This window comes from Aquarana catesbeiana, linkage group LG08 (assembly GCF_042186555.1).
Source record: "Aquarana catesbeiana isolate 2022-GZ linkage group LG08, ASM4218655v1, whole genome shotgun sequence".
Lineage (NCBI taxonomy): Eukaryota > Metazoa > Chordata > Amphibia > Anura > Ranidae > Aquarana > Aquarana catesbeiana.
The window spans coordinates 307,249,752-307,276,072 of NC_133331.1; the positions used below are offsets into that span (position 1 = coordinate 307,249,752).

The 26,321-nt window shown below is 41.4% G+C and overlaps 1 protein-coding gene across 2 annotated transcripts; it reads right to left on the minus strand.

Moving 5' to 3' along the window:
- Positions 1–987: 987 nt before the first annotated feature.
- On the minus strand, positions 988–15,193 carry LOC141105072 (uncharacterized). Of its 2 annotated transcripts, XM_073594906.1 has the most exons (7): positions 15,101–15,193; positions 14,474–14,597; positions 14,261–14,358; positions 14,019–14,168; positions 13,748–13,892; positions 11,616–12,200; positions 993–2,730 (listed from the first exon to the last, which is right to left on the minus strand). In XM_073594906.1, exons 1-7 carry the CDS (start codon positions 15,185–15,187, stop codon positions 1,250–1,252), a joined length of 2,670 nt encoding a protein of 889 aa, XP_073451007.1. In that variant the 5' UTR covers positions 15,188–15,193; the 3' UTR covers positions 993–1,249. The 2 variants fall into 2 exon arrangements, with proteins under 2 accessions (XP_073451005.1, XP_073451007.1); XM_073594904.1 differs by lacking the exons at positions 11,616–12,200; positions 13,748–13,892; positions 14,019–14,168; ... (1 more) ...; positions 14,474–14,597; positions 15,101–15,193 and adding exons at positions 4,927–5,071; positions 5,198–5,347; positions 5,463–5,560; positions 5,677–5,800; positions 6,304–6,359 and having other exon boundaries at positions 988–3,063.
- Positions 15,194–26,321: the final 11,128 nt, after the last annotated feature.

A 26,321-nucleotide genomic window follows, 5' to 3' on the forward strand; every position in this document is an offset into this window, starting at 1 on the left:
ACATGGATTGTTACCACGATACCCTGCCGTGGGGGGGAACCTCGGTGGTGTTTTTACTCGTTAGGCTTGGGTCCCGGATATTCTCCTGATGAAGCGGTAGAATTACGTAAAACTTGTTGAGAACAAATGATATCTGTGGGAATCCACCATATCCTGATCCTCCTTAGCAGGGAACATGTATGCTGGTGATATACATGGATTGTTACCATGATACCCCACCATGGGGGGGGGCTCGGTGGTGTTTTTACTTCAGTTAGGCTTAGATCCCAGATATTCTCCTGATGAAGCGGTAGAATTACGTAAAACTTGTTGAGAACAATAATCTCCGTGGGAATCCACCATATCCTGATCCTCCATAGCAGGGGCCATGAATGCTGATGATATACATGGATTGTTACCACGATACCCCGCCATGGGGGGGAACTTCGGTGGTGTTTTACTCCAGTTAGGCTTGGGTCCCGGATATTCTCCTGATGAAGCGGTAGAAATACGTAAAACTTGTTGAGAACAATGATATCTGTGGGAATCCACCATATCCTGATCCTCCTTAGCAGGGGCCATGAATGCTGGTGATATACATGGATTGTTACCACGAAACCCCGCCGTGGGGGGGAACCTCGGTGGTGTTTTTACTCCAGTTAGGCTTGGGTCCCGGATATTCTCCTGATGAAGCAGTAGAATTACGTAAAACTTGTTGAGAACAAATGATATCTGTGGGAATCCACCATATCCTGATCCTCCTTAGCAGGGAACATGTATGCTGGTGATATACATGGATTGTTACCATGCACCTTTTATGATGTTTATCATTAAGTATTTGGATATCCTGTTTTTTTAGTTTTTTGTACTAATAAAGAATGGAATGTTTTTCATCAAATTTTGAGTATACGCTGTATAAGTTGGTACAGAGATAGTCCTCTAAAAATTCCCTTTATGGGTAATCGGAGGGGGGGGGGGGTTGGGGGGGACCGATCTCCCAATGTCTTCCCTTGTGATAGCAATCAATTAAAAAATAAATTTAAAATTTAAAAAAAAAAAAAAAAAAAAAAAGGATAATAAAAAAATTGCCAAACCCCTCGTTGGATATCCTGTTTTTATAGTTTTTTGTACTAAAATAATAATAATAATAAAATAAAGAAAATATCGCCATAGGTGGCGCTTTAAAAGCCTCAGAAGATAAAGTATGTTCTGGGAGTTCAAGTAATTTTATCGCCAAAAATTACGATTTTTTACCGGCAAAAAAATGTTATTAGCCCGTGTGAATTTTCTGGTGAGCAACAAATGATTTCCTGTAGCCAAAACTTTTCCCGCACTCTGAACACGAATAAGGACGCTCACCCGTGTGACTTCTTTGGTGGTTGACAAGGTCTCCTTTTTGAAGGAAACCTTTCCCGCACTCTGAACAAGAAAAGGGACGCTCGCCCGTGTGAATCCTTTGGTGCGTAACAAGTGAACTTTTCCGAAGGAAACATTTCCCGCACTCTGAACACGAATGAGGACGCTCACCTGTGTGAATTCTCTGGTGTTTAACAAGGTTTCCTTTCTGTGTGAAAGATTTCCCGCACTCTGAACACGAATAGGGACGCTCGCCCGTGTGTTTTCGCTGGTGTATAAGAAATGCTGTTTTCTCAGTAAAACATTTCCCGCACTCTGCACATGAATAAACACGATCGCCTGTGTGACTTTTCTGATGTGTAAGAAAGTGTCCTTTCTGAATGAAACATTTCCCGCACTCTGAACATGAGTAGGGGCGCTCACCTGTGTGACTTCTCTGGTGTGTAAGAAGTACTTTTTTCTGAGTAAAACATTTCCCGCACTCTGAACAGGAAAAGGGACGTTCACCGGTGTGCATTCTCTGATGTTTCAGAAGGCCTTCTTTCTCAATGAAACATTTCCCGCACTCTGAACATGAATACGGACGTTCACCTGTGTGAGTTTTCTGGTGTCTAACAAGTCTACTTCTTAGGATAAAACATTTCCCGCACTCTGAACATGAATAAGGACTTTCACCTGTGTGAATCTTTTGGTGTCTAACAAGTACATTTTTGAGAACGAAGAATTTCCCGCACTTTGAACATGAATAGGGACGTTCGCCTGTGTGAGTTTTCTGGTGTATAAGAAGCCCTGATTTCTCAGGAAAACATTTCCCGCACTCTGAACATGAATATGGACGCTCACCCGTGTGAATTCTCTTGTGTTTACGAAGGTTTGCTTTCTGATTGAAACGTTTCCCGCACACTGAACACGAATAAGGACGTTCTCCTGTGTGACTTCTCTGGTGTACAAGAAGTATTTTTTTCTCAGTGAAATATTTCCCACACTCTATACATGGGTAGGGACGCTCACCCGTGTGACATCTCTGGTGCTTAAGAAGGTCTCCTTTCTGAATGAAACATTTCCCGCACTCTGAACATGCATAGGGACGCTCACCTGTGTGACTTCTTTGGTGTATAAAAAGTTTTCCTTTCTCAATGAAACACTTCCCGCACTCTGAACATGCATAGGGACGCTCACCTGTGTGACTTCTCTGGTGTATAAGGAGTTTTCCTTTCTCAATGAAACATTTCCCGCACTCTGAACATGAGAAAGGACGCTCACCCGTGTGACTTCTCTGGTGCGTTAGAAAGTGCCCCTTACGACTGAAGCATTTCCCGCACTCTGAACATGAATAGGGACGCTCACCCGTGTGACATCTCTGGTGTTTCAGAAGGTCTCCTTTCTGAATGAAACCTTTCCCGCACTCCGAGCATGAATAGGAATGGCGTTTCTCGTGTAGAAGAAGTTCTCCATTTTCGTTGAAGGATTTCCCACACGATGAAAAGGAATGCTCTCCTTCATTGCTAAACGAAGATTCCATGGGATTAGATGGATCTGTGGATCTCTCCATACTCTGAGATCTTAGATTTCTATCTGGAGTAACAGTTTGTAGTCCATCAGAAGATTCCTCAGGATTAGAGGGATCCATTGATCTCCCCAAATGGGAAGGTCTGGGATGTAGATTTGGAGTAACGGGATTTCCTCCTGGAGAACATTTCATGATGTCCTGATCTTCTGCACTATGATCTGTAGAGAGAGGAAATCAAATGTCCATCAGAGGTATTCCACACATCGCCCCCAAATGTGGGAAAACAATATTACAATGTTTCACATTTTCTTGAGGTTTTGAATTCAAAGTCCTATTTGTTGGTTTGAGCTGCAGAGACGTCCCCTCCATCAGAGGTCCTCACCCTCCGTCCTCAAGTACCCCCAACAGGCCATGTTTTGGGAATTACTCTAAAGACAAAATAGCTGCCAAAATACCAAGCCATTGACTCTGATTCAAAGCACCTGTGCAAGATAAAGGAAAACCTGCAAACATGGCCTGTTGGGGGTACTTGAGGACTGAGGTTGAGAACCACTGCCCTACATAACCCTCCAACTCCCAACAAGCCTCAGTTTTTAGCAAACACAAAAGGAACAGCGAGAGGAACCCGCGTGCCGTACTGTACTCCAAGAAAAAGGGGCTTGGAAAGTCAAAAACCCTATTTTCCTAATCGTACCAATGTCAGGAAAGCCAGTTGCACACATGCAGGTGCATAAGCCTAAGAACCGCTGCCCATGGCTGTGTAACGGGTGCGCGTGCACAAGCGGGTGCGTGAGTGTGCGTCAGGAGAATGGTACTTGCCTGACTGCATTGTGCCAAGTATAAAGTTTGGTGGAGGTGGGATCATGGTGGGGGGTTGTTTTTCAGGGGTTGGGCTTGGCCCCTTAGTTCCAGTGAAGGGAACTCTTAAGGCGTCATCATACCAAGACATTTTGGACAATTTCATGCTCCCAACTTTGTGGGAACAGTTTGGGGATGGCCCCTGATAGAGCACCTTTGGGATGAATTATGCCGCGTACACACGACCGGACTTTCCGTCACAGTTGACTCTGGCGGTCTTTCCGACGGAGTTCCGCTGAAACGGACTTGCCTACAAACGATGTTTTTTAATGCTACAAGCTGGCTATATCATCTTCATCTAGGTGGGGTCTGGGCAAAGTCCACCAAGCCTCAGCCGAGGAGTCAATCAATCCAGGAAGCTGCAGCAGGGAACCGAAGTGGCTATGGAGCAGCTAGGGCTTGATGGAAGAAACTTTAAGAACATTTTTACCCAAAGAGAGATATAGGTTTCACGCAGTAGAAGACAACCATCACCTGAAGACATCTGCAAAAACTGAGGCTTGCTGGGAATAGTTTTTTTTTTCCAGTATCCTGTTACCTGAAGGTAGCTGCATATAACCCATGGTTAAAACGAAGTCCTGTGTCCTGTACTATAGAATTAAGAAATGGAATCTTCCTGCGACTAATTTATTGGAAACATGACAATGTGATGTTACAGGAATGGACATGGACCTTTCATATGGTGTACAGTATCTCCTCCTCATTTGTAGGGAACATGACATTATATTGAGGAATGGAGATGGACCTTTCATATGGTGTATAGAATCTCCTCCTCATTTGTAGGGAACATGACATTATATTGAGGAATGGAGATGGACCTTTCATATGGTGTACAGTATCTCCTCCTCATTTGTTGGGAACATGACATTCTATTGAGGAATGGAGATGGACCTTTCATATGGTGTACAGTATCTCCTCCTCATTTTTTGGGAACATGACGTTATATTGAGGAATGGAGATGGACCTTTCATATGGTGTACAGTATCTCCTCCTCATTTGTTGGGAACATGACATTATATTGAGGAATGGAGATGGACCTTTCATATGGTGTACAGTATCTCCTCCTCATTTGTTGGGAACATGACGTTATATTGAGGAATGGAGATGGACCTTTCATATGGTGTACAGTATCTCCTTATTTGTTGGGAACATGACATTATATACTATATGAAGAAGTAAAATGAAAATATGAATTCTCTCTGCATTTAATGTTTATTACTTACTTGTGTCCATATGTAGAGAAGATTCCTCCTGTTTACTTTTCATAATCAACTCCCCCTCCTCCATAGACTGCTGATCTCCACTCACCAACCTCTCTTCTTCTTCTTCCTCTTTAATCTCAACTTTGATGTCTTTCAGTTCTTCACCCTAAACCCCAAATATGATAAAATATAACATCTGGAAACATTACTGCAAATAACAGGAGATTACATAGAAGAATATCCTATAATAGTTTAGAATCATTTTGAGTTCTAGTTGCTCAGTCCCACCTACCTGATGATGGTGAGGGATGGTGTGATCTTCCTGTGTGGAATCTCGGGAATACAGAGGACCACCCTCCTCCATAGACTGCTGATCTCCAATTATCAATGTTTCTTCCTCTTCTACTTTGACTTCAACTTTTATGTCTTTTGATTCTTCACCCTAAACCCCAAAGTGAATAGCAAACATTTATGAAAAGGTGAAAGGAGATTACATTTGAGGAATGGCATTTTTTTAGTTAGAATACCTTTTTACCCAGTTTCATAGTCCCACCTACCTGATGGTGGTGAGGGATGGTGTGACCTTCCTGTGTGGAATCCGGGGAATACAGAGGACGGGGACATCTCTCTGGTGGGTTCCCATTACTGGATCCATCTGTAGGAAACACACACACTGACTGAATACATTGTTTCTATGTGTTTATCAGATGATTGAGGGTCTAGGTATACCATATGTACTGCTCTCTCCTTTACAATAAAGTCTCCTCTTACCCGGTGATATGAGGGGCGGCTGATTCTCCATCATGATGTCCTTGTAGAGATCCTTGTGTCCTTCTAAATACTCCCACTCCTCCATGGAGAAATAGACAGTGACATCCTGACACCTTATAGGAACCTGACACACACAATGATACAGTCACCATCCAGACACATCCCTTGTCTGTTACTGGATAATGTCCCAGAATTCCCAGAATTGGGGAGCTAAAACCAGGTGCTGCCAAATATCGTATAATTATTAATATCTGATCTGTAACACCGGTTCCCCTTCTGGTATGGGCTAATACACATAGTTTAGTATTTAGAAAGGTAGGTGGGTGATTTATGAATAGAGATAAGAGTGATGTCATGTGACCTCCCAGAATCCTCCTCACCTCTCCGGTCAGGTCTGTGTTTTATTAATTGAGATAAAACTGATGTGATTGGCTCAGTGTTCTCTGTACAGCACTACAGTATCGGTCAGAGCTATATACAGGAATACAATCATTTTATTTATTAATGTTTTACAATAAATGTGTATCATCATCTGTTGGAGATAAAAGACATCACAGTGACTATGGAGGAAGAGGACGGACATGACGGGGGCTTACTGGGTGTAAATATAAAATAATATCTTATTACCTCCTCTGCTGCCAGTTCCAGTAATGTCTCCTCTCTACTTCCTCTCGACTCACCTCTCACCCGGAACTTCCTGTTTATATGTGACATCACTTCCTATTTTACTTCCTGTGTTCCGTCAGACTAGGCGACCCGTCAGATTTTGTAACAGAAGTGATGTTCCATGACCGCCATCTTGGTACACCCCACACTCGCCCACACTAAGCCTGCAGTCTGAAGTCGCCAAGCGGACATCTTTTTACACCCACTGAAGTCTTGCATTTTACACTTGTTTTTACCACTAAACTGAGCTTATATCGTAAAATAGAGTATTTAGAAATCTGTGACACTGTTTTGATGTTAAATTTCTAAAAGCAGCGGCAAGCCTGCTGATCTCACACGTTTGCTGATCTGACAGCAGTCCGCTGCTTTTAAAATTCAACATCAAAACAGCGTCACGGATTTCTAAATACTCTATTTCACGTCATAAGCTCAGTTTAGTGGTAAAAATAAGTGTGAAATGCAAGACGTCGGTGGGTGTAAAGAGAGAAACTTCTTCTTATCCCAGAAAATTGACTATCCCCTAACCCCCAACTTTTCCACAATGGTGGCATTTACTGGAACTGACCCCTTGTAGTTCCCACCTGCAGCAGCTGAAAGCTTGCAAGACGGCGAGGAGGAGAAGTTGGCTTTCAGCTGCTTTATTGGAGAACTACAGGGGATTGGTTCCAGTAACTGCCTGCCTCTCAATCGCACCTATAGCCCCTTCCTCCTACCCATGATCCTCATCAGCCTGCTGGTGAGCTACTCAGGTCCCACTGTTGAACTGATGGGTCTGGGACCCGAACAGGAGAGCCAGCGGTACCCCTTATCAGCAGCCTTGAATACTTCTACTCTAGTGCATAGGTTATGGAGATAAACATCTCTGTATCCTCCTGGGAATTTGCATCCAATTCTACCTTAAGCTCTCCCAGTGTATTTGCATGGTCCCACATGGACCATTGAGCAGATACGGTCTATGGGCTCTTTGATGCCCTCCTATGGTTGCTATAGTACTACTATTTACTATTGACTATTTATTGGCTTTTTCCTCATCGGAACTGAACCCCGAGATTGGTTGTAAATGGAAACAGTTGATGGTCATCCACCTTTATTGCTAAGACCTTGACGTCTATATTTGAACAAATTTGAACTACCTTTTTCGAACTTGTTAAAGCCTCTTTACAAGTGAAACCCTCTTGTGTATTAACTGAAACCTGAATGTGTCCTGAAGAAGTTCTATATGAAACGCGTAGACACATCAGGGCTTGTATCATGTATATTTCTATATAGATGATTTTCTATTATCTTTTGTCAATGTATTGTATGTATTTATATTTAATAAAATTGTTTATATCGTTATTTTGATTATGCTTTCTCAGGTTTGTTGTGCCTCTAAATTCCGCTCAGGGTGTCCTTGTTGAACCCCCTTTTTTTCTTTTCTATGGTTCCGGTAACTGCCAACCCTCCCAACAGCACCTATATCCCCTTCCACCTACCCAGGATCCCCATCACCCTGCTGGTCAGCTGCCCAGGTCCACCTGTTGAACTGATGGGTCCAGGCCCCCTACAGGAAGCCCAGTGGTACCCCCTTATCAGCAGCCTTGACTACTTCTACTCTAGTGCATATGTTATGGAGATGTCCTAAATTATTTTGAAACTGGACAGCTGTCTGTCAATCTCAATTCATATAGCCCCTGACCCCAACTGAGCTCTTCTGGGCATACTCTCGGATGATTGGCCATCTTCTACACAGAAAATTTTGCTCACCCGCTTCTTGTTCTTATCCCTGAAAATTGATCTTCCCAACGTTGGCTATCCCCTAACCTGCTAACTTTTGAACAATGGTATAATGCAGTAAATACTGTCCTGGAAGCAGAATAGAATAAAAAATAAAATAAAACAATAGAACAGAATAAAACAGAATAGAATAGAAAATAAAAGAATAATATAAAACGGAATAGAAAATAAAAGAATAAAATAAAACAATAGAACAGAATAAAACAGAATAGAATAGAAAATAAAAGAATAAAATAAAACATAATAGAGTAGAATAGATTACAAAAGAAAAACTTGCTTACCAACACAGGATGTCCACATTTTTTTTTTTTTAATAATAATGGTCTCCATACAACTTGGATAGAGGTTCTCTGTCCTATATTCCCACATCCTGAATGGTACATATGGAACAAAATAATTTTTGTAGCAGTGGACTTTTTTTTTGAGGCATATAGTAAATAGCACCACACAAATATATTTATAAAATCATAAAGTTTATTATACAAATGTAAAACAAAACATGTATCGCACCATATCCAATATTTCTGAGGTAGGGTTCACAGATCTTTTTTTTTTCCATTTCAACATTTAGCTCAACGTGTTTCGAGTCGTCAAACATCTTCATCAGGATCACATGTGAACAGTATCCATAGAAGGGAACCCGTTAGCATAAAATCACAGGGTTTGCTGGAATAAGGCTTCTCTAATCCAGGAGGGGGCATGCGGTGGAAGGCAAGATGGCTATTAAAAAATACACTATACTACCAAAAGTATTGGGACGCCTGCCTTTACACACACATGAACTTTAATGGCATCCCAGTCTTAGACTGTAGGGTTCAGTATTGAGTTGGCTCTATAACAGCTTCAACTCTTCTGGAAAGGCAGTCCACAAGGATTAGGAGTGTATCTATGGGAATCTTTGACCATTCTTCCAGAAATGCATTTGTGAGGTCAGGCACTGATGTTGGATGAGAAGGTCTGGCTCGCAGTCTCCACTCTAATTCATCCCAAAGGTGTTCTATTGGGTTGAGGACAGGACTCTGTGCAGGCCAGTCAAGTTCCTCCACCCCAAACTTGCTCATCCATGTCTTTATGGACCTTACTTTGTGCACTGGTTTCCGGTTTCATACGCGCCCTTTCCTGGCCAGTACAGCCAGGAGACACATCTAACCAAGCCTATCTGTGCTTGGTTAGATGGTGTGAAGGGCGGGGAAGACATTGGACCCTAATGTCTCCATACCTGCCACTTGCCCAATGCTATCACATTAACCCCTTGTGATAGAAAATAAATAAAAAGAGAAAAGAAAAAAGTAAAAAAAAAAAAAAAAAAAAAAAAACATAAAATATATAAAAATAATAAGAATAAAAAGTAGCCGAAACCCCTGTTGCCCCGCACACGTAAGCCCAGGGTGCGCACGTGTATGTCAGCCACGGTCGCACCACACGTGTGACATATCGTCGCAAACGTCAGAGTGGGAACAATAATTCTAGCACAAGAGCTCCTAGGTATAGTGCCTTGAAAAAGTATTCATACCCCTTGAAATTTTCCACATTTTGTCGTGTTACAACCAAAAACGTAAATGTATTTTATTGAGATTTTATGTGATAGACCAACACAAAGTGACAAATAAATGTGAAGTGGATGGAAAATGATAAATGGTTTTCAAAATTTTTTGCAAATAATTATGTGAAAAGTGTGGGGGGTACATTTGTATGGCGCCCCCCTGAGTCAATACTTTGTAGAACCGCCTTTCGCTGTAATTACAGCTGCGAGTCTTTTTGGGGATGTCTCTACCAGATTTGCACATCTAGAGAGGGACATTTTTGCCCATTCTTCTTTGCAAAATATCTCAAGTTCTGTCAGATTGGATGGAGAGCGTCTGTGAACAGCAATTTTCAAGTCTTGCCGCAGATTCTCAATTGGATTTAGGTCTGGACTGTGACTGGACCATTCTAACACATGAATATGCTTTGATCTAAACCATTCCATTGTAGCTCTGGCTGTATGTTTAGGGTCGTTGTCCTGCTGAAAGGTGAACCTCCGCCCCAGTCTTAAGTCTTCTGCAGACTCCAACAGGTTTTCTTCTAAGATTGCCCTGTATTTGGCTCCATCCATCTTCCCATCAGCTCTGACCAGCTTCCCTGTCCCTGGTGAAGAAAAACATCCCCACAACATGATGCTGACACCACCATGTTTCACGGTGGGGATGGTGTGTTCAGGGTGATGTGCAGTGTTCGTTTTCAGCCACACATAGCGTTTTGCTTTTAGGCCAAAAAGTTCAATTTTGGTCTCATCTGACCAGAGCACCTTCTTCCACATGTTTGTTGTGTCCCCCACATGGCTTCTCATAAACTGCAAATGGGACTTCTTCTTCTTATGGCTTTCTTTCATCAACGGCTTTATTCTTCCATAAAGGCCAGATTTGTGGAGAACACGACTAATAGTTGTCCTGTGGACAGATTCTCCCACCTGAGCTGTGGATCTCTGCAGATCCTCCAGAGTTACCATGGACCTCTTGGCTGCTCCTCTGATTAATGCTCTCCTTGCCTGGCCTGTCAGTTTAGGTGGACGGCCATGTCTTGGTAGGTTTGCCTTTGTGCCCCATACTCTTTCCATTTTCGGATGATGGATTGAACAGAGCTCTGTGAGATGTTCAAAGCTTGGGATTTTTTTTTATAACCCAACCCTGCTTTTTACTTCTCCACAACTTTATCCCTGACCTGTCTGGTGTGTTCCTTGGCCTTCATGATGCTGTTTGTTCACTAAGGTTCTCTAACAAACCTCTGAGGGCTTCACGGAACAGTTGGATTTATACTGAGATTAAATTACACACAGGTGGACTCTTTTTACTAATTAGGTGACTTCTGAAGGCAATTGGTTCCACTAGATTTTAGTTAGGGGTATCTGAGTAAAGGGGGCTGAATACAAATGCCCCCCACACTTTTCACATTTGTATTAATATTATTTATTTGTAAAGAATGTTAAAAACCATTTATCATTTTCCTTCCACTTCACAATTATGTGTCACTTTATATCCCAATAAAATACATTTACGTTTTTGGTTGTAACATAAAACATGGAACATTTCAAGGGGTATGAATACTTTTTCCAGGCACTGTAACTGTAAATTGATGAGCTGTAAAGGCTTTTTAAAACATGAAATGTGGTGATTTTTTGGGCACCATAGTTTTTGGCGATATTGCGGGCGCACTCAATTTTAAGACATGAAAGGTTTGGTATCTATTTACTGAGTGCAACCTCATCTTTTATATTTTAACCAAAAAAACGAATATTATAGGGCGCGGTTCTGCATTAAAATTTATTTTATTATATTTTTTTCTGGAAAATTTGCGCTTAATAAACAGTTGTGCAAATATCATAAGACACAAAAATTTGCAATTATCACCTTTTTATTCTACAGGGCCTCTGCTTTAAGAAAATATAGAATGTTCTGGGGGGTTTAAGTAATTTTATTGCCCAAAAAAAAGTGAATTCTTGTAAATTTTATTGCCAAAACTTTTCCCGCACCCTGAACACGAATAAGGACGCTCACCTGTGTGAATTCTCTGGTGTTTAACAAGGTTTTCTTTCAGTGCAAAAGATTTCCCGCACTCTGAACACAAATAAGGACGCTCACCCGTGTGAATTCTCTGGTGTTTAACGAGGTTTCCTTTCTGTGTGAAAGATTTCCCGCACTCTGAACACAAATAGGGACGCTCACCTGTGTGACTTCTATGGTGTTTCAGAAGGTCTCCTTTATGATTGAAACCTTTCCCACACTCTGAGCAATAATAGGAATGGCGTTTCTCGTGTAGAAGAAGTTCTCCGTTTTCATTGAAGGATTTCCCACACAATGAAAAGGAATGCTCTGCTTCATTGCTAAACAAAGATTCCATGGGATTAGATGGATCTGTTGATCTCTCCATACTCTGAGATCTTAGATTTCTATCTGGAGTAACAGTTTGTAGTCCATCAGAAGATTCCTCAGGATTAGAGGGATCCATTGATCTCCCCAAATGGGAAGGTCTGGGATGTAGATTTGGAGTAACGGGATTTCCTCCTGGAGAACATTTCATGATGTCCTGATCTTCTGCACTATGATCTGTAGAGAGAGGAAATCAAATGTCCATCAGAGGTATTCCACACATCGCCCCCAAATGTGGGAAAACAATATTACAATGTTTCACATTTTCTTGATGTTTTCAATTCAAAGTCCTATTTGTTGGTTTGAGCTGCAGAGACGTCCCCTCCATCAGAGGTCCTCACCCTCCGTCCTCAAGTACCCCCAACAGGCCATGTTTTGGGAATTACCCTGAGACAAAATAGCTGCCAAAATACCAAGCCATTGACTCCGATTTAAAGTACCTGTGCAAGATAAAGGAAAACCTGCAAACATGGCCTGTTGGGGGTATTTGAGGACTGAGGTTGAGAACCACTGCCCTACATAACCCTCCAACTTCCAACAAGCCCCATTTTTTAGCAAACACAAAAGTAACAGCGAGAGGAACTCATGTGCCGTACTGTACTCCAAGAAAAGGGGCTTGGAAAGTCAAAAGCCTTATTTTCCGAATCGAACCGATGTCAGGAAAGCCGGTTGGATACATGCAGGTGCATAAGCCTAAGAACCGCTGCTCATGGCTGTGTAACGGGTGCGCGTTGGCACCAGATGGGCTATTTAACTGCACTACAGGGCGGCACCTGTGCACCAGATCACGTGTATATATACACTATATTGCCAAAAGTATTAGACACCCCTCCAAACTATTGGGTTCAGGTGTTCCAATCACCTTCATGGCCACAGGTGTATAAAATCAAGCACCTAGGCATGCAGACTGCTTTTAGGAGCTCAGTGAATTCAAGCGTGGTACCATGATAGGTTGCCACCTAAGTCCATCCATGAAATTTCCTGGTTAATAAATATTCCACAGTCAACTGTTATAACAGAGTGAAAGCAACTTGGAAAAATAGCAACTCAGACAAGAAAGTGGTAGGCCACCTAAAATGACAGAGCAGTTTTGGAGCAGCTAGGGCTTGATAGAAGAAACTTTAAGAACATTTTTACCCAAAGAGAGATGTAGGTTTCACTCAGGAGAAGACAACCATCACCTGAAGACATTTGCAAAAACTGAGGCTTGCTGGGAGTAGAAGGTTTTTTGTTCCAGTGTCCTGTTACCTGAAGGTAGCTGCATAGAACCCATGGTTAAAACGAAGTCCTGTGTCCTGTACTGTAGGATTAAGAAATGGACCTTCCTGCAACTGATTTATTGGAAACATGACAATGTGACAATGTGATGTTACAGGAATGGAGATGGACTTTTCATATGGTGTACAGTATCTCCTCCTCATTTGTTGTGAACATGACATTATATTGAGGAATGGAGATGGACCTTTCATATGGTGTACAGTATCTCCTCCTCATTTGTTGGGAACATGACATTATATTGAGGAATGGAGATGGACCTTTCATATGGTGTACAGTATCTCCTCCTCATTTGTTGGGAACATGACATTATATTGAGGAATGGAGATGGACCTTTCATATGGTGTACAGTATCTCCTCCTCATTTGTTGGGAACATGACATTATATACTATATGAAGAAGTAAAATGAAAATATGAATTCTCTCTGCATTTAATGTTTATGACTTACTTGTGTCCATATGTAGAGAAGATTCCTCCTGTTTACATTTCATAATCATCTCCCCCTCCTCCATAGACTGCTGATCTCCACTCACCAACCTCTCTTCTTCTTCTTCTTCTTTAGTCTCAATTTTGATGTCTTTCAGTTCTTCACCCTAAACCCCAGAGATGATAAAATATAACATCTGGAAACATTACTGCAAATAACAGGAGATTACATAGAAGAATATCCTATCATAGTTTAGAATCATTTTGAGTTCTAGTTGCTCAGTCAAACCTACCTGATGATGGTGGGGGATGGTGTGACCTTCCTGTGTGGAATCCGGGGAATACTGACGACCACCCTCCTCCATAGACTGCTGATCTCCATTTATAAATGTCTCGTCCTCTTCTACTTTAACTTCAACTTTTATGTCTTTCAATTCTTCACCCTAAACCCCAAAGTGAATAGCAAACATTTATGAAAAAGTTTAAGATTACATTTGAGGAATGGCATTTTTTTAGTTAGAATTTTTAGTCCTACCTGATGATGGTGAGGGATGGGGTGATCTTCTTGTGTGGAATCCCGGGAATACAGAGGACGGGGACATCTCTCTGGTGGGTTCCCATTACTGAATCCATCTGTAGGAAACACACACACTGACTGAATACATTGTTTCTATGTGTTTATCAGATGATGGGGATCTAGGTGGACCCTCCGTACTGCTCTCTCCTTTACAATAAAGTCTCCTCTTACCCGGTGATGTGAGGGGCGGCTGATTGTCCATCATGACGTCCTTGTAGAGATCCTTGTGTCCTTCTAAATACTCCCACTCCTCCATGGAGAAATAGACAGTGACATCCTGACACCTTATAGGAACCTGACACACACAATGATACAGTCACCATCCAGACACATCCCTTGTCTGTTATTGGATAATGTCCCAGAATTCCCAGAATTGGGGAGCTAAAACCAGGTGCTGCCAAATATCGTATAATTATTAATATCTGATCTGCAACACCGGTTCCCTTTCTGGTATGGGCTAATACACATAGTTTAGTATTTACAAAGGTAGGTGGGTGATTCATTAATAGAGATAAGAGTGATGTCATGTGACCTCCCAGAATCCCCCTCACCTCTCCGGTCAGGTCTGTGTTTTATTAATAGAGATAAAACTGATGTGATTGGCTCAGTGTTCTCTGTACAGCACTACGGTATCGGTCAGAGCTATATACAGGAATATAATCATTTTATTTATTAATGTTTTACAATAAGTGTGTATCATCATCTGTTGGAGATAAAAGACGTCACAGTGACCATGGAGGAAGAGGACGGACATGACGGGGGGTTACTGGGTGTAAATATAAAATAAGATCTTATTACCTCCTCTGCTGCCAGTTCCAGTAATGTCTTCTCTCTATTTCCTACCGTCTCACCTCTCTCCCGGAACTTCCTGTTTATATGTGACATCACTTCCTATTTTACTTCATGTGTTCCGTCAGACTAGAGGACCCGTCAGATTTCGTAACAGAAGTGACGTTCCATGACCGCCATCTTGGTACACCCCACACTCACCCACACTAAGCTTGCAGTCTGAAGTCGCCAAGCGGACATCTTTTTACACCCACCGAATTCTTGCATTTCACACTTGTTTTTACCACTAAACTGAGCTTATATAGTGAAATAGAGTATTTAGAAATCCGTGACACTGTTTTGATGTTAAATTTTTAAAAGCAGCGGCAAGCCTGCTGATCTCACATGTTTGCTTCTAAATATTCAACATCAAATCAGTGTCACAGATTTCGAAATACTCTATTTCACGACATAAGCTCAGTTTAGTGGTAAAAATAAGTGTGAAACGCAAGACGTCGGTGGGTGTAAAACAGTGTTGCCAACCATCAGTATTTTTACTGGCAGCCAGTAAAAAGCAAGCAATTTTCTCCTGCCAGTAAATGCCAGTAAAAAGAAAAGGTTGCCAGTAAAAAATATGGCTGTGACGCTCGGCCCGGAGCCAGCCGAGACCATACAAGTGCCTGCTACAGTGTGTTCGGGTGGCTCTGGTGGAGGCGGGGCCTGATCACGTCCTGTGATGTCATGGTGCAAGGGAGCCAAGCAGAGCAGCCAGAGCCTTCTGAGTGGGTCTGCGGAATGGGAGCAAGGCAGGCCAGGAGCAGGACTATCAGTGCTGCTTGGACTCGAGGGACCACCTGGCTTGGAGAGAGACTGTTACTGTGACTCTGGAGGGGACGTGTCGTGTTGGTAATCTGTACTGCTGCACACTGCTGTCAGTATCACTGTTATGGGTCCATTTCATGTGTGTGCCGCCCATTCTAATTTCTTGCCCTCCTGAGTTCTATCCCTGAGCTACTTATTTACTATATCGAAAATAAAATAAGAAATGTGTTTTTGCCTTATTATCTACCTTTAATACCATTGCTAATTACATATTATACTTGTTTGTAGCCTAAATAGTGAAATTTGTACTTAAAACTGTAATTTTTTAACTTTTGGAAATGCCAGTAAAAACTTGGCTGTGCCAGTAAATTTTGGGTGTCGTGTCAGGAAATTTCAATCTGTTAGGTTGGCAACACTGGTGTAAAAAGATGTCCACTTGGCGACTTCAGACTGCAGGCTTTCTGCGGCTGAGTGCGGGGTGTACCAAGATCGCCGTGACAGAACAACATTTCCGTTACAAGTTTTGATGGGTCGCCTAATCTGACGGGAACACCTGCTTACCTCTCCTATCACTTCCTGTCTGTTGTGTTCCACTGACAAGAAGTAAGATCGCCCCCTTGTAGAGAATATAAAAACTACAGAATACATTGGGGGGGTTTTTCATACTCTTATAGCCACTTCTTGGTGCATTTGTTAATTTCTTGTATACTTTAAACCAAAGGAATGGTTGATGTATCCCTCTCTCCTTCTCAAAAACGAACCCAAAATGATCAGTACTGTGATACATGGACAGCAGAGGGATAGGGGGAGATTGGTTCAGCGAGGGGGCATTTACTGCAACTGATCCCCTGTAGTTACCACCTGCAGCAGCTGAAAGCTGGCAAGCAGGGTGAGGAGGAAAAGTTGGCTTTCAGCTGCTTCAATGAAGAACTACAGGGGATCAGTTCCAGTAACCTTCCCAACCGGTATTATAGCCCCTTTCTCCTACCCAGTGAAGTGGGAACAGGTAATATAACCACCCAGGTGTACTCTTAGGTAATGTAGGATAACCTTAAATGACCCATTCAGATCTGAGAGACACCCATTGAAAACACACGCAAACAGTTGCTAAGTGTTTCAACAGTTGTCTGCTTTATTGAGCACAAAATACACGGTATTTATGCAGATGCAAAAGGAAAAAGGTAGGGGCTGGGAGGGACTTCCTGTATGTTATCAAAATAAGATACAAGTCATCTCTAGCAAACATCTGTTTCTATTCTGAAAATGCATATTCTCAATAACGTATTTTACAGTTAGGACAGGAAACTTATTCTTAGGCTCTGTCTTAAACCACAAGATAAAGTCTCTTGTAGGTGAGAAACAGATGTTTGCCTATAGATAAAGATATACTGTAGCCTGTGTCTTACAGAAACAGGAAGCTTGTTCCTGGAAATGGCTTAACCACAAAAAAACTGTCAAACTCTTAATTCTATGTAAAACAGAGATGAGTCTTGCTACAAACTCATATATACATATTTATCAAAACATAGGGAAATCTAGAAAGAATTGTTTTATACATTCTCTTACACCCAGGATCCCTTTTACCCTGCTGTCCAGCTTCCCAGGTCCCCCTGTTAAACTGATGGGGCCAGTGCCCCATACAGGAAGTCCAGCTGTAACCCCTTATCAGCAGCCCTGAATATGGGTACTCTAGTGCATGTGTAATGGAGATGTCCCAAATTAGCAGCTGAAAGCTGGCAAGAGGGCGAGGAGGAGAAGTTAACTTTCAGCTGCTTCAGAGGAGAATTACAGGGGATTGGCTCCAGTAACTGCCCCCCCAATCGCACTTATAGCCCCTTCCCTTTTTGCTCACCCGCTTCTTCTTCTTACCCCAGAAAATTGATCTTCCCAAAGTTAACTATGCCCTATCCCCCAACTTTTCCACAATGGTTGCATTTACTGGAACTGACCCCTTGTATTTCCCACCTGCAGCAGCTGAAAGCTTGCAAGAGGGCAAGGAGGAGACGAAGTTGGCTTTCAGCTGCTTTAATGGAGAACTACAGGGAATTGGTTCCAGTAACTGCCAACCCTTCCAACAGCGCCTATAGCCCCTTCCTCCTACCCAGGATCCTCATCACCCTGCTGGTCAGCTGCCCAGGTCCACCTGTTGAACTGATGAGTCCGGGCCCCGTACAGGAAGGCCAGCGGTACCCCCTTATCAGCAGACCTGAATACGGATACTCTATTGCATAGGTTATGGAGATGTCCTAAATTATTTTGATACTGGACAGCTGTCTTTCAAACTCTTTCTGATCTTTGCTCAATTCAAATAACCCCTGACCCCAAATGAGCTCTTCTGGGCATACTCCCAGATGATTGGCCATCTTCTACACAGAAAACTTTGCTCACCCGCTTCTTCTTCTTATCCCAGAAAATTGATCTTCCCAAACATTGACTATCCCCTAAACCCCAACTTTTCCACAATGGTGGCATTTGCTGGAACTGATCCCTTGTGGTTCCCACCTGCAGCAGCTGAAAGCTTGCAAGAGGGTGAGGAGGAGAAGTTGGCTTTCAGCTATTTTAATAGAGAACTACAGGGGATTGGTTCCAGTAACTGCCAACCCTCCCAACCGCACCTATAGCCCCTTCCACCTACCCAGGATCCCCATCACCCTACTGGTCAGCTACTCGGGTCCCCCTGTTGAACTGATAGGTCCGGGTCCTGTACAGGAGGGTCAGCAGCCCTGATTACGGGAACTCTAATGCATACGTTATGGAGATGTCCCAAATTATTTTGATACTGGACAGCGGTCTTTTAAACACTTTCAGGTCTTTGCTAGAACCAAATAACCCCTGACCCCGAATGAGCTCTTCTGGGCATACTCCCGGATGATTGGCCATCTTCTACACAGAATTTTGCTCACCCACTTCTTGTTCTTATCCCAGAACTTTGATAGCTCAATGTTGGCTATCCCTTAACCCCGCCAACTTTTGCACAATGGTGCAATGCAGTAAATACTGACCTGGAAACAGAATACAGCAGAATAGAATAGAAAAGAAAATAGAAAAAAACAGACTAGAACAGAATAGAATAAAACAGAATAGAACAGAATAAAACAAATTAGACAGTAGAACAAAAAAGAACAGAATAGAATAAAACAGAATAGAATAGAAAATTAAAGAATAGAATAGAATAACACAAAATAGACAGTAGAACAAAAAAGAATAGAACACAATAGAATAAAACAGAATAGAGTAGAATAGCAATTAATCTTTCCAACGTTGGCTTTCCCCTAACCCGCTAACTCCCGGATGATTGGCCATTTTCTTTTTTTTTTTTTTCATTTTCCTTTAAAGAAATCAAAAGGTGAGTTATATACCCAATTATTTTGTTTGTGAATCATATACCAAATTTTTAGTGCATTACGTGTCATTTTGTGTTCACTCCCAATGCCCTGTATTGTGGGGGGTTCCATATTATACTTCTTAATTGTGTACTACTCTTTTCATTTTCTAAGTTAACCCACCCTTTTTCATTTTTCCCCCTTCACCCATTCCACTATGCGTGTAAGCGCCACTGTGTTACAGTACTTTTTAAGATCTGGAAAGGCTAAACCCCCTTGTTTTTTTCCCCTTTCCTAATACCGAAGATGCTATTCTCGGTCTTTTATTTTGCCATATAAACTTTGTTATTATAGTTTTTAAAGCTTTAAAAAATGGTTGCGGAAGTGATAGAGGCAGCATTGTGGAACTTATATAAGATTTTCGGGACCAGTACCATCTTTACCGTGTTGATATGCCCTTGCCATGATAGGGGTCTTGTTGATTTTTTTTATTTCATTCTTAATTTCATCTAACAAAGGGATAAAGTTTATTAAATATATTTTACGTAGGGAAGTAGTTAGTCTGATTCCTAAGTATTTTAAATCCTTCCTCCATGGGAAGTGGAATTCTTTTTGCAGATTAACTTCTTCCTGTCTACTTATATTTATATTAAGGATCTCGAATTTACTAAGATTGATTTTAAAGTTTGATATTTCACCATACTGCTTTAATATCTTTAATAAATTTGGCATTGTGATCCTAGGATTTGAAATATAAAACAACACATCATCAGCAAAAGCTGCCAGCTTATGCTCTTCCTCCCCAATCTTGATCCCTTTAATATCGGGGTTATTGCGTATTGAAGCAAGAAGGGGTTCTAGGGTCAGCACAAACAGGAGTGGAGGCAGAGGACACCCATGTCTAGTTCCGTTTTCCATTTCCAAAGAAGAGGACGACACGCCGTTCACTTTTACGGAGGCCGACGGATGGTTATACAGTACTTTGATCCATTGGATCATTCTTGGGCCAAAGCCCAAGACATCCTTTTTTTTATAAATTAATCTTTATTGAAATTTTTTTTCATATATAATACACAAGATTTATATATATATATATAGATATATATATATATATCTATATATATATATATATATATGTGTCTTTGATACATCCTCTTAATTCAAGTCCCCTTCCCCCCCCCCCCCCTCTCCCAATCCCGATTTGTTATGCTCGTTTCCATCTCTTTCATTTCTTCTGTCTATTTCTATCATTCCCTGCCTGTATTTCTCTGATGTCTTAAAAACTTTCCATTTCTCCCAGATTGCTCTATAACTTTCCTCCCGTCCCTCCTCTCTGCTGCATAGCTATTCCATATTGCCAATATGGTCGACTCTTTGTAGCCATTCTTTTATACTTGGTTTCCCGATGTACAACCATTTTTTGGAATAAGTCCTTTTGCTGCGTTAAGTATTAACGGGACCAAAGTTTTCTTGTATTGTTTTCTTGTTTTGTTTGTCCCATGAAACAAACAGTTCCAGGGGTTTTGTGGAATCTTCTCCCCGGTTATCCCCTCAATATATTCTAAGATTTCTTGCCAATACTCTTTTATTTTCGGGCACACCATATATGTAACGTCGTTCCTGTTTGTTTACAGTTCCTCCAACACTGAGAGGACTTATTTGGTTGTAATTTATTAATTTTCTCAACGTACCATAAACGTATAATTTGCCTCTACAGTAGTTATATCAGATGCATAATTATGTACTGCTCCTATCATTTGTGCTTCATCTAATTTTATACCCAAATCTTGTTCCCATTTTCTTATGAAGTGTAAAGTCCCCTTTTGTTCTAATTATGTTAGTATTCCATACATTTTGGATATTCCATTCTTTAAAGGTGTTTTAAAAGCCTAAGACTTCCAACGTTTGTATCATAAGTCCCCAGTCTACCCTGTTGAATGCTTTTTCAGCATCAATCGACAGGAATAGACCTGGGGACTTACTAGTCTTGATAGTCTGAAGGAGGAGCAACGTTCTCACACCACTGTCCCTTCCTTCTCTCCCTGGGATGAACCCAACCTGGTCAGGGTGAACCAGATCGGTCATCCACTCCTTCAGCCTAGTCGCTAATACCTTAGCGTATAATTTGGTGTCCGCGTTCAATAAGGCTATTGGCCTATAACGTGAACAAAGCGTACCATCCTTCTAATCCTTTAGGATGACCGTTATTGACGCTAACAAAGCCTCCCCACCCATCTCATTTTTTGCTTCCAGACCATTCATATATTGACATAGCTTTGGGACTAAAATCTCTTCATACTTTTACAGGTAATGAGTCGTAAATTTGTCTGGTCCTGGGCTTTTTCCCAGGGCTGATTCTTTTATTGCTTTATGGATTTCCTCCTCTGTTATGGGCTCATCGAATATGGACCTGTCGCTTTCTGATAGATAAGGCAATCTAGCATTTTTTAGAAATTCTTTGATCTTCTCTGTTTTCTCTTTTTCCTGTTGTCCTTTATTGTTTTTTACAGAATAGAGGGCCCCATAATAGCTCCTGAACACTTTCTCATTGGTTGTATATATAATTTCCCCATTCTTATTTTGAATCTTTTCTATAAAATGTAATGCTCTTTTCTTAACATTTTCGCTAGTTTACTTGCTTTATTTCCCCAATGGTATCTTTCTTTTACTATTCTGTTAAATGTCCTTTTTGACTCCTGTTCCATAATATCCTTAAGTTCGTCTCTCTTATATCTCCTGGTGTTGTCCTTTTGTATTTTTTGTGTCCTTGTTCTAATCTATGTATCTCTTCTATTAGGGTATTCATTCTTTTAATTCTCTCTTTTTTTTCCTCCTCACCTATAGAGATAAGGATACCCCTAATTTAGGCTTTATGGGCCTCCCACAGGGTAGCTTCTGAAATTTCCCCTGTGTCGTTAATTAAAAAGTATTGTTCTATTTCTTTATTAACCACTTCTGCTACTTTCTCATCTTTTAAAAGGGCTTCATTCAGTCGCCATGAATACTGTTGTCTTTGGGTCCCTGGTATCTTCATCCTCATTGACACAGGAGAGTGATCAGATAGCGTAGATATTTCTATATTTGTTGCAGTTACCCACACCGGTTACCCACCCCAATAACCTATGGTCCACCATTATATAGTTCAGCCTCGAGTATGTCTCGTGTACAGGGGAGTAAAATGTATACCGTATATACTTGAGTATAAGCTGACCCGAATATAAACCGAGGCACCTAATTTTACCACAAAAAAAACTGGGAAAACTTATTGACTCGAGTATAAGCCTAGGGTGAGAAATGTGTAGCTACTGTAAGTGGAAAAGAGGGTCAACAATGCCCATTTGCAGCCTCACTGTGCCCATTTGCATGCCTCACTGTGCCCATTTGCAGCCATAGGTCCCCAAACTTCAAACTCTGTAGTTAAGGGTTCCTAGATGCCCCCTAGTTGCAGCCAAAACTTGGGGTCTCTAAACCCGAAATGACATTGCTGCAGATGGACACAGTTGACCGATTTTGGGGCCCCCGTATCTCAGGGGCCACTTGGTGCTAGGAAGCCCAAATCTGGTGTGAAAACCTAGTGGAACTAGCACTACAACATATCCAAAGCTGGGGTTCCTAGCACCAAGTGACTCCGAGATACGGGTCCCCAAAGTCGGTTCGGAAAATGTCAAGCACTTTTCTGCAGCAGAGAATGACATTTTCCGAACTGACTTTGGGGCCCCGTATCTCGGGGCCACTTGGTGCTAGGAACCCCAGCTATATGGATATGTTATAGTTCTAGTTCCACTGGGTTGGCACACCAAATCTGGAGTTCCTAGCACCAAGTGGCCCTGAGATACGGGGCCCCAAAGTCAGTTCATTAAATGTCATTCTCTGCTGCAGAAAAGTGCTTAACTTGAGTATAAGCCGAGGGGGGCATTTTCAGCACACAAAAAAAGTGCTGAAAAACTCGGCTTATACTCGAGTATATACGGTAATCTTGTGTCTTCGGGTGCTGTACCCTCCACACATCCATCAATTGACACTGGTGCATTTGCTGCTTTATCATTTTTAACAGGACATTTTTTGTCCCCTGCACACGGGACGTGCTTTCCAAAGTCGGGTCCATACAAAAGTTCAGATCTCCAGTCAATATCACGTCCCCCGTCTTAAAGTCCATTAACTTTCCCATGACCTGTTTCAAGAACTTCATGGGGTTCCTATTGGGACAATAAATATTTGCCAATGTACATGTCATTTCCCCCAGTCTACCCTTCAAAAAGGGGGTATCAACCGTCATCTTCTACACAGAGAATTTTGCTCACCCACTTCTTGTCCTTATCCCAGAAAATTGATATCCTGATGTTGGCTATCCCTTAACCCAACCAACTTTTACACAATGGTACAATGCAGTAAATACTGTCCTGGAAACAGAATAGAATAGAAAATAAAAGACAATAATAGAACAGACTATAATAAAACAGAATAGAACAAAATAGAATAGACTAAAACAAAATAGAACAGAATAAAACAGAATAGACAATAAATAGAAAAAAAAACTGAATATAATAAGACAGAAAAGAACAGAATATAACAGAATAGAATAGAAAAACAATAAATATAATAAATAATATAAAACAGAATAAAATAAAGACAAATAGAAAAGAATACAACAGAATAGAAAATAAAACAATAGAACAAAACAGAATAAAACAAATTAGAATACAGTAGAAAATAAAAGAATATACCAGAATAGAATAAAACAGAATAGAAATTGATGTTCCCAACGCTGGCTGTCCCCTAACATGCTAACTTTTGAACAATGATACAATGCAGTAAATACTGTCCTGGAAACATAATATAGCTATGGATATGTTGTAGTGCTAGTTCCACTGGGTTTTCACACCAAATTTGGGGTTCCTAGCACCAAGTGGCCCCGAGATACGGGGCCCCAATATCGGTCAACTGTGTCCATCTGCAGCAATGGAATAGAGCAGAATAGAATAGAAAATAAAAGAAAATAATAGAACTGAATATAATAAAACAGAATAGAATAGAAAATAAAAGAATACAATAAAACAGAATAGAATAGAAAAACTTGCTTACCAACACAGGATGTCCAATTTTTTTTTTTAATAATAATGGTCTCCATACAACTTGGATAGAGGTTCTCTGTCCTATATGCCCACATCCTGAATGGCACATATGGAACAAAATAATTTTTGTAGCAGTGGACTTTTTTTTGAGGCATATAGTAAATAGCATCACACAAAAATATATTTATAAAATCATAAAGTTTATTATACAAATGTAAAACAAAACGTGTATAGCACCATATCCAATATTTCTGAGGTAGGGTTTACAGATCTTTTTTTTTCCATTTCAACATTTATCTCAACGCGTTTCGAGTAGTCAAACATCTTCATCAGGATCACATGTAAACAGTAGCCATATAAGGGAACCCGATAGCATAAAATCACAGGGTTTGCTGGAATAAGGGTTCTCTAATCCAGGAGGTGGAATGCGGTGGAAGGCAAGATGGCCATTAAAAAATACACTATACTACAGAAAGTATTGGCATCCCAGTCTTAGTCCATAGGGTTCAATATTGAGTTGGCCCACCCTTTGCAGCTATAACAGCTTCAACTCTTCTGGGAAGGCTGTCCACAAGGTTTAGGAGTGTGTCTATGGGAATGTTTGACCATTCTTCCAGAAGCGTACTTGTGAGGTCAGGCACTGATGTTGGATGAGAAGGCCTGGCTCGCAGTCTCTGCTCCAGTTCATTGCAAAGGTGTTCTATTGGGTTGAGGTTCGGACTCTGTGCAGGCCAGTCAAGTTTCTCCACCGCAAACTGGCTCATCCATGTCTTTATGGACCTTGCTTTGTACACTGGTCCAAATCATTATGGTGTGGGGTTTGTTTTTCAGGGGTTGAGCTTGGCCCCTTAGTTCCAGTGAAGGGAACTCTTAAGGAGGTGGGGAAAAAGACTGCGCTAAATTAGAACACAAGCTGCTAACACTCAAACATACAAAGTTCAAAGTGAAAAATATAAAATTAGTGTAGCGCTACTAAAAAGTGAAAATAAATCACAAAAAATGGAAAATAAATAACACATCTAAAAAGAAAACCAAAAAACAATATAAATTGGCTATGCTGAATATAACCCAGTGAGGGTGTGAGAAAGAATGTCCACAGAAAAGTGTCCACAGTGTAAGGCTTGTCTGTAGTCAATGACAGCGGAACTCAAGATATAAATGGGTACTCTTACCAGCTGTGATGGACCCCAAATGCCATACGAGGGATCAGACAGGCTTTGGATCTTATATTGTGGGTGTTTACCATCTGAACTTTTATTCTTAATAAACCTCATTGGTTTTTGACCTGCACCATTGGAGTCCTTCTCCTTCCTTCTGCTTTACATGATCATTCCCTGGAGCCCTCACGGAACATCGTTGAAGACGGCTATTTAACAGGGGAGTACTTGAAGCCTTCACAGTCCAGGAGCTGAGGATACCACCTTGAACGGGTTCTTCAATCTGTGTCCAGTATCTGAGCGACATCTGATGAGGCTTGTCTGTAGTCAACAACAGCGGAACTCAAGATATAAATGGGTACTCTTACCGGCTGCGATGGACCCCAAATGCCATACGACAGAGGGATCAGACAGGCTTTGGATCTTATATTGTGGGTGTTTACCATCTGAACTTTTATTCTTAATAAACCTCATTGGTTTTTGACCTGCACCATTGGAGTCCTTCTCCTTCCTTCTGCTTTACATGATCATTCCCTGGAGCCCTCACGGAACATCGTTGAAGACGGCTATTTAACAGGGGAGTACTTGAAGCCTTCACAGTCCAGGAGCTGAGGATACCACCTTGAACGGGTTCTTCCATCTGTGTCCAGTATCTGAGCGACATCTGATGAGGCTTGTCTGTAGTCAACAACAGCGGAACTCAAGATATAAATGGGTACTCTTACCGGCTGCGATGGACCCCAAATGCCATACGACAGAGGGATCAGACAGGCTTTGGATCTTATATTGTGGGTGTTTACCATCTGAACTTTTATTCTTAATAAACCTCATTGGTTTTTGACCTGCACCATTGGAGTCCTTCTCCTTCCTTCTGCTT

Coding starts and splice junctions, on each gene's coding strand:
- LOC141105072 (XM_073594906.1), bottom strand. CDS start 15,187: ATGTCACATATAAACAGGAAGTTCCGGGAGAGAGGTGAGACGGTAGGA. Junction 13,893..14,018: donor CCATCCCCCACCATCATCAG/GTAGGTTTGACT, acceptor TCTGGGGTTTAG/GGTGAAGAACTGAAAGACAT. Junction 2,731..11,615: donor GTGTTCAGGGTGCGGGAAAA/GTTTTGGCAATA, acceptor AGTGCGGGAAAG/GTTTCATTCAGAAAGGAGAC.